The sequence below is a fragment of the Salvia splendens genome, chromosome 13 (assembly GCF_004379255.2).
Source record: "Salvia splendens isolate huo1 chromosome 13, SspV2, whole genome shotgun sequence".
In the NCBI taxonomy this organism is placed as follows: Eukaryota; Viridiplantae; Streptophyta; class Magnoliopsida; order Lamiales; family Lamiaceae; genus Salvia; species Salvia splendens.
In genome coordinates this window covers 15,182,148-15,199,763 of record NC_056044.1, presented here as the reverse complement: position 1 = coordinate 15,199,763, position 17,616 = coordinate 15,182,148, and the positions used below count along the sequence as shown (strand labels likewise).

General features: G+C 39.8%; 1 protein-coding gene and 1 long non-coding RNA gene across 2 annotated transcripts; one reads left to right on the top strand and one right to left on the bottom strand.

The window, feature by feature from the left end:
• Positions 1 to 11,807: 11,807 nt before the first annotated feature.
• Positions 11,808 to 12,518, bottom strand: LOC121762866. Its single transcript, XR_006042298.1, has 2 exons — positions 12,343 to 12,518; positions 11,808 to 12,156 (listed from the first exon to the last, which is right to left on the bottom strand). It is a non-coding gene; the product is annotated as an uncharacterized LOC121762866 (long non-coding RNA).
• A 4,106-nt stretch (positions 12,519 to 16,624) lies between these two features.
• On the top strand, positions 16,625 to 17,107 carry LOC121760572 (serine/threonine-protein phosphatase 7 long form homolog). The gene has a single exon (XM_042156215.1). It carries the CDS (start codon positions 16,625 to 16,627, stop codon positions 17,105 to 17,107), a length of 483 nt encoding a protein of 160 aa, XP_042012149.1.
• Positions 17,108 to 17,616: the final 509 nt, after the last annotated feature.

Genomic DNA, 17,616 nt, shown 5'->3' with positions numbered 1-17,616 from the left:
TTTAAAACATGTTAATAATGTACAAAAGTGAGAGCACCAAAGGGTTTAGTTTGTTAATGGATACCCGAGCTTTGCTCAGCACTTCCCCAACAGTCGCCATGTCTGATGTTGTACCAGTTGCACCGACTGAAGTATGCACTTCAGATGGGACTTCAAATCCGGCAACTCCAGCATCATTTGATATGATATCAGGGATATCATCACCTCTTGGCTCGTGCATGGCCATGTCTCATTGATGATATTCAACTCCCGGCTGATCAACAACTGGGGTATCATGTGATCTGTCAACAACTGGGGGATCAATGCCTCCACTACCACTAACCCATGCCCCATGTGTTTGTTGTGTAGCAAACAGGTCAGGACATTCGAACCCATCCAACACAAATGATGGCCTAGCGAAGCTGGTGTTAATTGTCTTCTTATTGTCGTAGGCCGCCATCATCTTCTCCATCTCATCGATCCATTCCGGACTGTATTCCTCTTCATGATCCCTTGCCTGCGTCAGTCTTGTCACAATCTCCTCATCTTCCACCACATTATGATCTTCCACTCCCAACAACTTCTTCTCAATCCGACTCCCAACTCTAACGCATCATCGTCAAGCAGCTCGACAGGTATTCTTTTGAAATCATCTACCCATGTCGAAATTGTGTGGGCCATCAGCGAGCTTGAAGCGATAAACTTATCTCTGATCCGCTTCGCTCTATACCTGCTTGGAGCTACTCCTTCTCCTCTATTCACAGATTCCAGCCTCCTAGTATCCTCTTCCTGCAGAAATTTCTCCTTGTCAAGCCAGGCCTCTAACCTCCTGGTTCCAAACTGGTCACGCTCCGCGTCCTCCCGTTGCCTTAGGGTCTCTATCGACCAACCCTTTATTGTCGGCCATGCACGGATGACTCGCCTCTGGATGTGAACCACGCAGTCCACATAAGCACACTGAAAAGAATAACCACACAATTTAACTGGTCAATAATGTAAATTAATATATACATAATGCATGGTTAATAGAGGTATAATGCAATAGATTAACCACAGTAATGCATAATGCTACCAAAACTTAACAAATGCTGCAACGAAACATATCAACAATGTAGCCAAAGGAATTACATTTTCAATGCAAATCAGTAATGTGCAATCAAATCCATGTAATGAAATTATTACAGCTGTAGTAACATTGGCAGAACCCTAAACTATATAACTTCAAAAAATAAGGTTCAATAATGTAACCATCTATATGTATAATGCATTTCTAAGTTACAGACACATCATTGCATTTCGGAATGTATGTATAACTGCATATAATGCATGTATTATTTCACTTACCACCAGGAAGTGGATAGGCCCGGTGAAAGACACACTTTGGCCGTTTGCCCAACTGGAATAAGTGGCCTCAAGCACGGATAGGACGTAACCGCACCAATTCAGGTTCCTAATCTCATCGACATCGTCGATGAAATGCAGAATCTTTGGCTTGCAGTTGTCGTCGGCCGGAGTCTCTATAACTGCATTTTTGAGGAGGAACATGAATTGTTTCTTAAACTCTTCCCCTCCATCCACGTCCTGCATCATCATCTGAGCAATGTCCTTTGGGGTCATTTTAAAACGTCCCTTTTGACACCGTTCAGCAACAAGGTCATTGAACGCAAAGTTGCTCTGTTTGTCCACTGGTCTTGATATGGGATTCGGACCTCTAGGAAAGCCCAACGTCAGATGGACGTCTTCCTCATCGAGGGTTAGGCTTTCACCCCCCCCCCTCGATAATTGTATCTGGCACCGTGCTAGATTAACAGTGTTTAGAACCCAGTAGGCCAGGTACCCGGGAATCTGCTTGATGTTGAAATTCAGTATAAAACAGAAGCCAAGCTCTCTGACGGCTTCCTTCTGCCTTGGTGTTAGAGTTTTTAAACAGTTTAGAAACTCTGATGGGTTCGTCGACAGTATAGATGGTCGACCTTCCTCCCCCTCGGTTTCCTATCCTCAGGCTCTTCCTGAGCTGTACTTGTCCCGGCCTCCGCCAATCTCTCCCTGAATCTCTGGGTAAGCGCAACCGGAATTACATCATCGACCGCTTCGTCGATGTCCATTCTAAGCTGCTTCGCTGCTGTCCAACATACAACATCAGAACATGATTAAAATAGAAGTTATCAATATTGTGTCGCATTTTCATTATATAATGCACCATTCACCCATGTACACAAGCAGTCAATTAATGCATAATACTGGGTAAATAATGTATAATACTTGATAAATAGTGTACAAAAGCAATCAAATAATACACAAAGGAATATGGCTTTTACCCATTCACCTAGGTGCACAACAGTCAAATAATGCATAATATTTGATACGTAATGTATACTACTAGTTTAATAATGTACTGATTCAATCAAATAATGCACAAAGGAATATGACTTTCACCCATTCACCTATGAGCATAGCAGTCAAATAATGCATAATATTTGATACATAATGTATACTACTAGTTTAATAATGTATAGATTCAATCAAATAATGCACAAACAGTCACATAATGCATTATACTTGATAAATAATGTATAATTCTTTATAAATAGTGTACAAAAACAATCAAATAATGCACAAAGGAATATGACTTTCACCCATTCACCTATGTACACAAGCTGTCACATAATGCCTAATACTTGATAAATAATGTAAACTACTAGCTACATAATATTCAGATTCAATCAAAAAATGCACAGACGAATATTGCATTCATCCAGTCACCCACGTCCCTCACAAAAGCAGTCTAATAATGCCTAATAATTGATAAATAATGTATACTGCTAGATAAACAATGTACAGATTCACTCAAATAATGCGCACAGGAATATTGCATTCACCCAATCACCCATGTACAAAAACAGTCAAATAGTGCCTAATATATGATGAATAATGTATACTACTAGATAAATAATGTACATATTCAATCAAATAATGTGCAGTGTAATATTGGATTCACCCATCCATCCATTTACAAAAACTGTCGACGAATGCACAAAGGAAGACTACTTGATGTACAACTACTCCAAGAATTGTAAATGCACATGAAGTAGATTGCTTACCTGCAGCCTGGGTTCATTGATATCTTGACGGTCATATTATATATGTGAGACGAACCACAAATCAAAACCCGATAACATATCATCTACATAATCGCCCAATACACAATTGTAAACTAGTAAATAATTAGACATTCAATAATTGACAGAACCCTAACAAAAATGAAAATGCCTTTATGATTACAGAAAACCGTGATCAAGGTCTCGTCTGAAAACAGTGACTGTTTTGAGGAAAAATTAGTGAATCGACGAGTAGGTGGTGCGGTAGGCGTTGAATATCAGTGATTAACGGTGGGTATTACCAAAAAATTAACCTTTTTTCAACCATACCTTTTCGTCGGCTTCAACTATATGGTCGCGCACGGTTGAAGTGATGTTAGGACAGTGAAACGGACGATAATCGACAAATTTCTGTAGAGCTCCGGTTGCTTCCAGTGGCAGCTAGGGTTTCGCGAGTGGGGAGAATTTGGGGAGACAATTTGGAGTGATGGATTGAGGGTGAGACGTTTGGAGTGAGAGATAGAGTGAGTAGATGGAAGGTCGTAGCAAAATCCCGCTTAATTTCCGCTCCTTCCGTTTTGAGACGGAAGGTGAGACGTTTTTGATTTGTTGTTTTACTCTTTTACCCATATAATGCACAGAATATGCTTAATAATGCAACACAGGACTAATTATCAAACTTTCATCTGGACCACCCATCCATCTAATCTAACGGTTGTAAGTAAGAAGGAACTTAAATCTAAGGGAGCAATAGGAGATTAATGCTCCCCTATATATATATATATATATATATATATATATAGAGTAGTGATCTAGGGCAAAAGCCCCTTAAGCCTATAACTAGAGAACAAATCATAGCCACAAGATCAAGAAAATCAAGGGCTAGTATTAATACATGTAATTTTCTAATTTAAATAGAAATTAATTCCCTCAATCACAAATTTACTCCATAATAACAAGGCGGGGGTATTATGGTAATTTTGTAAAAGCTTGATACCAAAATCAGGTTAGGTCGCCCAGCAGAAGCTTCGAATCCCCTTCCTCTGCATCTTCCGCAACGGCACCGACGTCTCCAACGGCCGCCCCGTCTACACCGTGGTCTCTGGCACATCACCGCCGAGGTCTAATGCGAAGGAGCTTGACCCGGAGGAGTTGAGAAAGATGCTCTTCCGGAGCAAGAACAATGCTAAATGAACCCATGGAGACGGTGCAGTCTCGTTCGGCCCGGCCTGGCCCGATATGAACACGAAGAATGCATTAGCGAGTAGAATTTTGATTTAATTTTATCAGAAATTGCCTGCTCATATTGTTCGTCGTTCCTACAATTATTATTACTGTGTTCAAATGGATCTGTATTTTCGTTGCTATGTTATTATTATTAAAATATAGTACTAGTATTAAAATTCAATATTTTGATCAATTTTACTTTTCATGTTCTAGAAGTTTCCGTATTAAAGTGAGTTACTTTGCCTTTGGTTTTCAATTGTTTTTCGTGTGAAACATTTAGGTTTAAATGAGTTACTTTGCCTTCGGTATGGAGTTGATTATGATTTTCAATTTTATTGAAAGAGTGATGTGTTTTGTAAACAAGAGTGAAGTAAAATCATGTTAAGACTGATGTATTTTGTAAACAAGAGTGAAGTTAAATCATGCTAAGAGTGATGTGTTTCGTAAACAAGAGTGAAGTAAAATCATGCTATGAGTGATGTGTTTTGTAAACAAGAGTGAAGTAAAATCATGCTAAGAGTGATGTGTTTTGTAAACAAGAGTGAAGTAAAATCATGCTAAGAGTGATGTGTTTTGTAAACAAGAGTGAAGTAAAATCATGCTAAGAGTGATTTGTTTTGTAAACAAGAGTGAAGTAAAATCATGCTAAGAGTGATGTGTTTTGTAAACAAGAGTGAAGTAAAATCATGCTAAGAGTGATGTGTTTTGTAAACAAGAGTGAAGTAAAATCATGCTAAGAGTGATGTGTTTTGTAAACAAGAGTGAAGTAAAATCATGCTAAGAGTGATGTGTTTTGTAAACAAGAGTGAAGTAAAATCATGCTAAGAGTGATATGTTTTGTACACAAGAGTGAAGTAAAATCATGCTAAGAGTGATGTGTTTTGTACACAAGAGTGAAGTAAAATCATGCTAAGAGTGATGTGTTTTATAAACAAGAGCGAAGTAAAATCATGCTAAAAGTGAAATTTAGGGAAATTATTTGTACAATCTGAAGCAACGAGGAATTGTGTCGAAGCTGTTGTACAAAATCATTTGCAACAAAATCGAAACCTAGCAAGAGAAGAGTCCGAAGAAAAAACATTGATGCTCCAGGGAAATCCAAAGCCCTCAATGAACGAGAAAGATGAAATATCTAGTAAGGGTAAATGTGAAGAATGAGAAGACCGGTAGGAAGAATCAATCTATTGGAAACAGGAATCTATATAATCTATGGATTGTTAAAACAAATTGTTGAATGATGAGAGAGAAAGTTAAGAAGAAGTGTTGAAGTCAAGTCGTAAGACATGTGAGTCAAAAGTTGAAGTAAAAGTTTGTTCCTCACCTCCTTCGCCCGCGTAACTGATTTAAATCTAATAATGTAATTTCCAAAAATACCCTTGACCTATTTTGTATTATTAAATTAAATAATATTTGTTCCATTAAGATGTGTGGCTGAGATTTGTTCTCTAGTTATACACTTAAGATTAGTTATATCTTGATCACTAACCTATATATATATATATAAATATATATATTTCTGGGTTAGGTTACAGTTTTTCTGGCCCTTTTTCTTTCTAACTCTCTGTTCTACACTCCCATGTTTCATAACCTCTTTCCTATTCCCAAACGGTGAGTTGCCCTAGTCTATCCCCTTGTTCACATGACGTGGAGGCTTAGGGTTTCCAAATAAGGGATGATCTTACTTCAGGCTCAAAAGGTGTAACTAGCGGGTGCCTTTACATTGAGGCAGATTCATCTGATTCAAAAGAATTTGGCTCAATTGGTTATTACTTATTGCCTTTAGTCCTTGCTAACCTATGTCATTTCCCCATGAGCATCAATGGCAGCCTCTATATATATATATTTTTAGTAGAAAGTGTTATACTTTGGCTTCTGACTCACATTTTAGAAGGCTTCACAGAGGGATTAGATTAAAGCTACTTCTATCTTTCTCACATCTTCCAAGCAGATTTTGGTTTATTAAAGATGGAAAACTCACAAATCAACATGTATCCTCTCTTCAATCACTCTTACTAAGGGAATCTTGCCTTTATTTTCTTAAATCAGTTCTTATTTAAAACACATAAAGCAAAACACTAACAGAAGACTCCTAGCTAAACAAAACGCAACTTTGACACTAACTACACCAACTGTTTCCCCCCTCCAACTTCATTACAACTTGTCCTCAAGTGACTTGATGAAGTGGCAAACAGGGTAGTTGGTGTCAAAAGTAGGAAAACAAACTTCTCACACTTAGACCAAGTAGTGGGCTAAGTATGAGATGATTAGACAAAAAAATCAAAACTGCAAAAACATACTACCTCCGTCCCTGAAAATTCGTCCCAGTTTACCATTTCGGGCCGTCCCTGAAAATTTGTCCCACTTCAAACTTACTAAAAATGGACATTTATTTACACACCTCCACATTCTAAATATTTACAATTTGACCCATTTGCAAAATGCAAATGGGTCATTATTTTTGAGCTATTCTCTCGTCTCCCTCTATAGTCCCTACCGCCTCCTTCAATGCTCTCCAACTCCCCACCGCCTCCTTCAATGCTACTGGCTAGTATAGCGAATGTAAGGGTCGAATTCCACGGAGATAGATGGATGCAAGTTGGGATTGTGGTGATATTCTGGAAGGGTTGATTAGCTATCACGCTTTGGGTTGAGTTTTACCTAGTGCGTAAAAGGACGTTATCTTCTTCACCAAGCTAAACAGAAACGCAGCAAATTCACGAACTCCATTAACAACTTCACAGAAAGTACGCTACTGATTGAAATTGAAATTTAAATTTAGATTAAAAGATTAAGACCGTAAATCCTAAATTATGCTACTACGGAACATGCAAGGTGGCAGAACTGACTCGACTAAAATATTTTGTATTTTTCTCCAGATTTACCACTTGAACACTTGAGAAATTACACAAGCAAACTAGATCTAACTTAATAACTAGAAAGCAGGCTCGAACGTACTAAAATTACTCTAAACTACCAAATCTACCAATTACTCTAAATTGCTTAGATCTAACAAATCTAAGCAAGAACGAAAACATTACGGCTAAGAGGTAAACGAAAAGTAAAATCAAACTTCATGAAGATCAAATCCAGGTGAAACACTTCGTAATCCAAAAGATAACTGGAAATAGCAAAGGTTCAAAACGAAACAACAACTAAAATTTAACTACGGAAGCGATTAAAGATTGTTTTGCCCCTCGGACGGTGGAACGGTGTTTCGACTACTAGGATGGTAAACTGGAACGGTGGCGAACTCTCTCCGGCGTGTCGCCGGAGTCTTGAAGTGATCATAACTGGTGGCGAGGCACGAGAAGTGTAGGAGCTAGTCTCCACTGCTGCTGGAACTAGAGTTATCCGAGAGAGAAAGTGAGTTGATGAATGAGTCCTCCCTCTCTCTCCAAGTGACCTTCTATTTATAGGGTGACTTGCCCTCAAATTTAGGGTTGTTCTCCTTGTGCATTGTTGCTTTTGCCCCCATCAAATACTTGGTGTTTTCTACCAATCCTTCCTTCTCCATCTCGAGCCTTTTGGCATGCATCCTGGTCAGTATTGTACCCTTATGGCGTTCTTTCTCATTTGAATCCCCCGGTCTTTTTCCTACTGGCTTGCACCCCTTTTTCCTGCACAACTGAGCAAATTTCTTGCAGATAATGCATGTTAAGCTCACATACTGACCAGTAACCAAGGCCTAGAATACGACTTATCACGTTATATGTTTGAAGTATTGTTTGTTGGGGTTGTTCGAAACAGAGGTTGACAAATAAAAAGGAAGATTTTGTAAATTCAAGTTCTAAAATGCTCATGTATGTATTGAATGAAAGAGAAGTTGGAGTTGGGGTGGAGTATACCTTAGGCCGATTTGAAATTGTGGGAAAAAGATGAATCAAATGGGCCGGAGTATACCTTCGTTAGTTATGATCTGTACACAGTGGTTGTACCTATTTGATTGAGTAACGAATTGTGGGAAACATTATATAGAAATTGGATGGAATTACTTACTGATTTGATTGCTTGAACAACTGTAACTTGTCTCTGTCCTTGAACAACGTCTCTGTCCTTGAACAAAAATGGTGGAAGTGTTAAGTGTATGATTTGGAGTGTTTGCATAAAGTAGAATTGGTGAGAATGGGGTGATTGTACCGTGAATATGAGGGTGCGAAAAATTAGAGGGGATTAGAGCATCCACAATAGGAATAGCCCAGCAATAGCCCCGCCATAGCCTAGCCACAAACTCCTCCTGCCACAAACTCCTCCTCAAAAAATCCTCCTGCCACATCATAAATAGCCCAGCCACATCAATAGCCACATCACTCAAAATTATATAAAACAAATAATTAACAATCACACAAAATACGCAATTTAATTTACGAGACATATACGAGAAAATTCAATAATATTATTAAAATTTAAAAAGTACATTAATTAAAAAAAAATTACATAATTAACAAAAAAAAACTACTGCCGTGCAGTCCTTCGCGCCCATAACTCTTCAATTAAATCCTTTTGGAGTCGAATATGAGCCTCCGTTTGGCGCATGTCGGCATGTGCTTGGTGACGGCCGTCTTCATCGTGAGGTACCCCACTCCGTACATTGGGGGTGGCCGCGCCGTGGCTTGGACCGGCTTCATTATCATCGTTGGCCCAATCAGTCAGTTGTACACCTTCATCTTCGACAATCATGTTGTGCATGATAATACAGGCGTACATTATATCTGCAATGCAGTCGACATGCCACAAACGCGTTGGCCCCTTAACTGCCTCCCATCGAGACTGGAGCACACCATATGCGCGCTCCACGTCCTTGCGCGCCGACTCCTGCCGTGCCGCAAAGTAGGCCTTCCTCTCATCTGATGCGCATCGGATCGTCTTCACAAAGACGGGCCACCTAGGGTATATCCCATCCGCCAAGTAGTAGCCCATATCATGCCGGTTGCCGTTGGCGACAAAACTGATGGCCGGACCGACACCCTGACACTGCTCGTTGAAAAGTGGCGACGTGTTGAGGACGTTCAGGTCGTTGTTCGAACCGGCTATCCCAAAATACGCATGCCAAATCCACAGCCGGTAATCAGCTACGGCCTCGAGGATCATCGTGGGATTCTTTCCCTTGTAGCCGGTCGTGTAGAACCCCTTCCAGGAAGCGGGACAGTTCTTCCACTCCCAATGCATACAATCTATGCTGCCTAACATTCCCGGGAACCCATGCTTCTCCCCGTGCATCTGCATCAGATCCTGGCAGTCTTCGGGGGTAGGGCTTCGAAGGTACTGATCACTGAATACTTCAATCACGCCCTGACAGAAATACTTCATACATTCCAGGGCAGTCGTCTCATCGATGTGGAGGTACTCGTCCCACATGTCTGCCTCACCTCCGTAGGCCAACTGCCGGATTGCCGCAGTGCACTTTTGAATAGGTGTGTGGCCGGGTCTGCCACACGCATCGTGCCTGAAGCGGAAATACAGATATTGTTGCTCCAAATCGTTAACAATACGCATAAACAGGGACCTGCTCATCCTAAAACGGCGCCTAAAAAGGTTGGCGTTGAACCGCGGCTCCTGTGCGAAGTAGTCTTCGTATAGGCGCTAATGTGCAGCTACGTGATCACGATCAATCACCGCTCGGTGGTGTACCACTGGGCGAGGTCGAGGTACCGCCGGCTGCAAGGCCCTCTGCATCCATTGATCAATCTCACGGTTCGTATAGGCCTCTAGCGCTTCGTTCATTATACGCTCGTACTCCTCAGCATCCCCACCACTACTACCACCGGCATTACTCATTTCTAGGTGTTGATCTTGTACAGAAATTAAGATAGAGAGAGTACTCGTTAAAACAAGTGGTGTGAATGAAAATGACGTGCAAAGCGCGTATATATAGTGTTTCAAAAAAAAATCGCGCTAGGCGATCCGGATGCTGCAATAGCACCGAGCGGATCGCCCAGCGCACCGCCTAGCGCCATGTGACCGCCGAGCGCTAGGCGGTTTTTAAATCCGGAAATGGCTGGGCGGTTGCAATAGACCGCCTAGCGCCGGCGCTCGGCTAGGCGGTGCGCTAGGCGCTATTGTGGATGCTCTTAATTGAGACTAAATCCTAATTAATTGGGTAATTCATGGCAATCATTGGTTGCACTTAATTTTGTGATTAATCACCATGATTGGTATTAATTTGGGTGATTTATTCTTGTGCAGGTAACGGTATTGGGTGGAGGAAGTTGAACAGATTTTTGGAGCAGATTTGAAGCGTAAAAATTTTCGCTGGATGCAATTCTAGGTGGATCTGCCGTGAAGAAGAAAAAATTAAGGAATCCTTAAATTTTAAATTCCTGTGTTTGTTTCGGTTTTTTAATCAAACTGGAAAAGTAAACAGAATCCTCGAGAACAAGAAAAGTTAGTACAACTTTCATGGATTCTGAATCCTAACTTTTCTTAGGTATTCGTTTTCCAGTTTGAGAATTCTTACATATTTAAAGCAATATAATAGTATAGTTTTATTATTATTATTATTATTATTATTATTATTATTATTATTATTATTATTATTATTATGTTTAAAAAAATTAAAATTATAAATCATACTTAACTCCAGTAATAAATAATCATGATTAAAATTATCATAATTATAACTCTAATAAAATATAATTATAACTATAATAAAATAACTATAATTATAGTTACATGGACGTCTTACAAAATAGTATTTATAGCTAGGGTTGGAATCCCAAGAAAATGGTTCAAAAAATAAGAAATTCGGCTAAAATAGTTAAAACGCCCTGTCGAGCGTTTTGGACATGTGAAATCGCCCGGCCGGGCGAACACTCTGGACTCCGCCGCTGCTTTGTAAAACGCCCGGTCAGGCGTTTTGGGATGGTGAGTTCGCCCGACCAGGAGTTCCGTCACCCTCCTCCATTGCCCTCCGGATGAAGTTTGAAACGCCCTCCCGAAGCTTTTGTCTCATGGATCTCGTGACGGGCCTTCCGGGCAGCCTAAGGGGAGTCATGGTCGCGTCCGCCTTGGCCTTGGACCTCCCGTTCATATCAGTTTATATCTGACGTCGAGTAGTCGCTCAAGCATGGGAAGAAGAAGGAAGCGAAAGGGAGGTCCAGATCAAGAATGATTCAAAATCGAAATTTGATTAGGAGTTTGTCAGTAGTTGTTATTTATTTCCATTAGTTATTGTGATTTACTTTCCGTTGTTAAGTAGTTTTCCTTTCCTAGTAGTTGAAGTAGAAGTCTCTCTTTTGTTTAGTAGTTTTTCCTTTCCAAGTTGAACTAGGAGTCTCAAGTGTATGTACCCTTAGAAGTTGAAGGGGAAATATAGCTTGAAATTTAGTACTCCCTTCGTCCCTTATAATTTATCAACATTTGACCCGACACGGGTTTTAAGATATGTAATAGAAAGTGGGTTGAAAAAGGTAGTATTATGTGGGTCCTACTTTTATATATTAGTTGTATAATAAAATGTGACTGAGATTTTGTTAGGGACGGATGAAAATTGAAATAAGTGACAAATTTTCAGGGAATGAGATAGTAGTATTTTGTTTGGCATCATAGGTGAAGGCATCACAAGAGAAAACTATCGGTCTAAATTTCAAAATGTTTCCACTTTACTTTAGTGCATCTCGATTCTTCAATCACAAGGTTGACGAATTGTTCTCTTATCATTTGATGCGGTGAACATCCCATCTCTCCTATGCCGATCACAACAGGCACCAAGGTGGAGACCAGGCTTTGCCGTTGACTCAACGAAAGAAACATTGGCCAAATCAGGGAAACCCATTGGCTTTCGCTACTGGTGGCCAAGCTTGACGGCTCGCCTCCGTCACCATCTCCACCTCCGCCGAACAACCCAACCGTCTATCTGCCACACTTAGTGTAATTTGATTCAATGAACAAATCCAAATTGAAACGGCAAGAAATTAAAGCACACTAGCATATACGTGGTTCGGATGAATCCTACGTCCATTGGAAACTTTAGCACGAATTTATTGAATGAAGGAACTCTATACAAGATGAATACTGTGCACAAGAGCACTAGTTAACATACACCAAATTGAACACATCAAAATCACGATTGAATTAGAGCATTCTAATTGAAAACGAGACGGCTGATTCCTCTTCTAGCTTGGCGAACTGCGCTCCAAATGATCCACTTGAGACTGCAACTTCTCGCTTGAGATGACGACTTCTTGCTCAAGAATTGTGGCCGAGAGAAATGTAGAGTGTGTATGTAAAAGTTGTGTTTTTTCCAACTGATTTGGAGCTTAAGTATTACAGCTCAAAACCGCTCCAACAAACTAACTCACTCTCGGAGCCAGCTAATCACCCCAACTTTCAACGGTCAACTTATTTGAAATGTTGTTGAGCCAACATTCCTAACAAATCTCCACCTTTGGTTCCAACATTCTCAAATCAGCTATCATTGCTTCCATTTACAACTTCCTTCCTCTGTACCTTCACCAGCTCCAAGCAGTAGGCGAACTAAGTAGCTGGTAAAGCTCTTGTCAATGCATCTGCAGGATTGTGCTAAGTCCCAATCTTTCTGACCTCTACTTCCCCTTTACTCACTTCATGCCTTACAAAATGAAGCTTTACATCCATGTGCTTACTCTTGTTGTGGAAAGTCTGATGTTTTGAGAGACAAATAGCACTGCTACTCTCACAGCTAACAATTATCTTCTTTTGCGTTACTCCAAAATCATTCAGCAGCCCTTTGAGCCAATAGCTCTCTTTCATTGCATCTGCAAGTACATTGTATTATGCCTCAGTTGTAGACAAGGCCACCACAGACTGAAGTTTAGACTTCCAACTGATGGCTGATCGAAATAAAGTGAATATATATCTAGTTTGTGACTTCCTATTGTCATAGTTAGATACAAAATTTGAGTCATGATATCCCATCAACTCATCCTTAGTCTAAGCTTGACCTGCTGAGTACAATATTCCATAATCACTTGACCCCCTCAGATATCTTAGTATCCATTTCAATGCTTGACAATGCACTCTTCCTAGATCACTCTTGTGTCTGCTTGTAGACTCACAGTATGTGCTATTTCTGGTCTGGTGCAGACCATGGCATACATCACACTGCCAATTATATTAGCATAGGGTATCTTACTCTTCTCATTCCTTTCTTCATTTTCTTTAGCCTTCTACTCTGCTGATAACTTGAAATGATGTCCTAATTGAGTAGACACAGTTCTTGACTCATGCATCTTAAACTTCTTCAAAACTTTGTTGATGTAGTCCTGCTGATTTAGCCACAAGATTCTTCTCCTTCAAATCCCTAGGATCCTCTTGGCTTCTCCAAGATCCTTCATTTCAAATCTATTGCTTAGATCTGATTTCACTTTCTGAATTTCAATCATGTCAAAACCAGCCACCAATATATCATCATCATACAGAAATAGGAAGGCTACTGACTCGCCATTTTTCTTCTTCATGTAGACACAACAATCATATTTAGAACTTTCAAACCCTATCTGCATCATGTTTTGTCGAATTGCTAGACTGCTTCAAACAATATAAACTTCTCTTCAGCAAGCATACTTTCCCCTCATCTGCTCCATGAAGATTTTCTCCTCAAGTTCACCATTTAGAAATGTTGTTTTAACATCTAGCTGATGCAATTCCTGTCATTCTTTGCTACTAGAGCCAAAAGCATTCTTATGGAATTGTGCTTCACTACAGAAGAGAATACCTCATTAAAATCTATTCCTTCCCTCTGATTGTAGCCCTTAGCCACTAATCTGGCCATGTATCTGATTCTATTATTATTAGATGGTCCAATCTTTTTCTTGTAGATCCATTTGCAGCCAATGACCTTCTGCAACACTAATTTAGTCACCAAATTCCAAGTCTTGTTTTTTTTGTATCAATGAGTCAATTTCCTCTAGCATTGTTCTATCTAGTTGGTTTCTTCACATTTTCTCTTCTTTGTCTATCTCTGGCAAGCAAGTAATCCGACAAATCTGAATTTCTATCATTCTGAATATTCTCTTTCTCCTCGGTAACTCCACCTCAATTGAAGATTTCCCTTTATCAACTGCGATTAATTTTTGTTTTGTAGGGCATCTCCAATTTTTTGTAGGGCATCTCCAAGCATCACACATTTTAGAGCTTAGAGCTTTAGCATTGCAAAACTCCCATGTGATCCGTACCATCTATAGTTTGGGGTCTTGGGCATTCGTTGATTAACACAACTGCTGTTGATGCAGCTTCTTCCCAAAATTTATGAGGCATCCCAGAGCAGGCATCTAACTTTTTCTAGGATGGTTCTGTTGGCTTTTTCAGCCACTCCATTTTGTTAGGGATTATTTGGCACTGTTCTATGCCTCTTGATTCCGTTTAATTTGCAGAAATCATCAAACTGATATGATAAAAACTCTAGCCTGTTGTCACTTCTTAGATATTTCACTGATTGACCTTTCTCAACTTCTGCTTCGTTGCACCAAATTCTGAATTTATCAAAAGCTTCAGACTTTTTATTTGCTTTCGTGTGTTTATAATTTTTTTTTTCAAAATTCTAAAACTCTTTGTTTTTCCAAATAGTAGAAGAAGTTTAGTAGATGGTAGACAATTTGTGATAGTTTTCCATGTGTTCAATATCCGTTACTGACCATTAGCTATACACTACATATACTTTGTATACTTGCAGGTTTATTTAATGCTAATAAAAAGTGCATCAATTCCTGGCCAGATTTAACGATGACGCTTCCGTGTTCGAGTACATCAAATTATTCGAAGCATGTCTTGCACGAACAACTAACGTTCCCGACCACTAATACTACCCACAACAACCCACGGGCCAAGGGCTTCGCCAATGTTATTGTATTATATCTATCAAGGAGTATCAAAACATAAAGTCGGATATGTGCTATTAAATGTGGGTTACGTTATGGGGGACAGAGGGAGTACAAAATGGCAATTTTTGCTTCAGTCCATCATTTTATATTCTATTATCTTGTGTAATTTGAAGAGTTCACATACCACAAGAGCATTCACAATGGAAGGGCCGATCAAGAGGCTTTGTGATCGGCCCTCCATTGCGAGAAAGGGGGTCTATCAAAGGCTCCTCCCACATGGCCGTCGGAACTGCCTTGGCCGATCCCAATTGGTCGATGATCAGCCACCCATTGCGGTGATAGTGCCGATCATTGGCCCTTACCTTTTTTTTAATCTTTTATATTTTTTATTCCATATTTTTTTACTATAAATACCACATCCGATTCTTTCCATTTCCCACACCATCATCTTTTTCGTCTCTCATTTTTTTTATAATTTTTCTTTCCTTAGTTTTATTTAAATTTGCATCTTGTTGTATTCTTTTTTCCAATGTTGATTTGCGTATTAATATTTTTTTCATTCAAATTTATTTAATTTTATAACATATTAAATATAGAAGTGCAAAAAAAAATTAAAATAAAATAGTGATGATGTGGAAATGAAATGGAAGTGGGATAGGGTTTTTTCTATTTTTGTGCTAGAAGAGAGATAGGATTCCTCGTTTGTTCTAGAGTTTTTTTTTGTTCCTGGTTTGGGAGAGACGCATGACCCTCATGCGTCTCCTTTTAATGAGACGCATGACAATTATGCGTCTTTCATAGAGACGCATGAGGGTCATGCGTCTCTCTTTTTTTCATTTTTTTTATCGACGCATGAGTGTCATGCGTCTTAGGGAGAGACGCATCTCCCTCATGCGTCTCTTTTTTTTTAAAATTTTAATAGACGACGCATAAGCGTCATGAGTCTTAGAAAGAGACGCATGAGGCTTATGCGTCTCTAATTCTAATTAAATCAGACGAGGCGAGGCAGTAGCCTCATTCACTTGCGACAGAAAGGCGAATTAGGCGATTTTTGATTGGAAATTCAGGCGAATCCGACCATTTCCCCTCGTATTCCGGTATATTTCGTTCAATCCTTCAACATTCCTTCCTTATTTGTTGTTAATTTGCATAGTTTGTTTTGATTTCCCCTAATGTAAGGTTAAATTAGGGTTTATAACAAATTGCTAAATTTTGGCCGCTTTTTTTGTTGTGTAGTTAATTGTAATGGATTTTAGTGGGTAAATTCATTCTATTGTATAGTTATTGATATGTTTGAGATGCTTGGTGTTGTGATTTTGGTTGTTATTGGAGAATAGAGTATAGGTTGAAATGCATCTTTTAATTTAACCTTCTAATTTAGTAGTTATATGTAAATTAGGCCTTATAAATCATGAATTGTATTGAATTGGAGTGAATCAATCATTTGGTTTATGATGTGTTGTTATTTTGACGATGAATTTGAATGTATATGTTATTTGTTTTGTGAATATGTACTTAGATTAGATGGAGACTTCAAGTTCTAGCGGGCAATTATTATATGGACCCGAAGACCCGTCCTTGCTAAATATGCAGAAACATCACATTTCACATAAACTCATGAAAGAGGGCACAACCCAAGTATTTAAGGTCCGAAGGACAGAAAGCAAGACTTGGGACGTCGAAATTCACGAGAATGTTAGATATTGGCTTGACGTCTTTGGTTTCAAAGGCGTGATCGATTGTAGGAAGCCCATGAAGGTGGACAATGAGATGATCACGGCGTTGTTTGAGCGTTGGAGGCCGGAGACGCACACTTTCCATCTACCGATCGGTGATGCGACGATCACCTTGGAAGATGTGCAAGCCATTTGGGGCTTGAGGGCGGAGGGTCGCGTCTTCACAGGGCGTGACTATCATGACAACTTTCCTGATTGGACCAACAAGTGCCGCGATCTGTTGGGATGGATACAGATACTTTCACAGAGACAAAGCAAGGCGGTTTGCTGATGACCGCGCTGATCAACCAGACAAGGATGCCTCTGGGTGATGACCTACCTACGTACGTATACATCCAAAGGGCACGTATCCACGCCCTAATTTTATTAGGAGGTCTCATTCTACCGGACACCACGGGGTGTAAGGTGCCATTTATGTGGTTGAATGGGCTTGGGGATCCGGAAGAGGTGAAGACTATTAGTTGGGGAAGTGCGGCATTGGCCTACCTTTATCATTATCTGTGTGAGGCTTCCATGGATAAGAGAAAAGAGTTGGGCGGGCCTATGATCCTTCTGCAGCTATGGGCGTGGGAAAGAATGCCCACATTAAGGCCTGCGTTCATAGGACGAGTTGTGCACGAGCCATATACACCATGTGGCGTTAGGTATATATCTAAATATTTATTTATTAATGCATATTTGGTTATTTTCTTACATAAATTTTATGTATAGGTGGAAAGGAACAACACAGATAGGAAATGCACCTAGACACTCGGTTGAGCATTACCGTGACCAAATATC

What these genes read in the sequence shown, in the direction of transcription:
- LOC121760572 (XM_042156215.1), top strand. Translation starts at nt 16,625, where the DNA reads ATGGAGACTTCAAGTTCTAGCGGGCAATTATTATATGGACCCGAAGAC.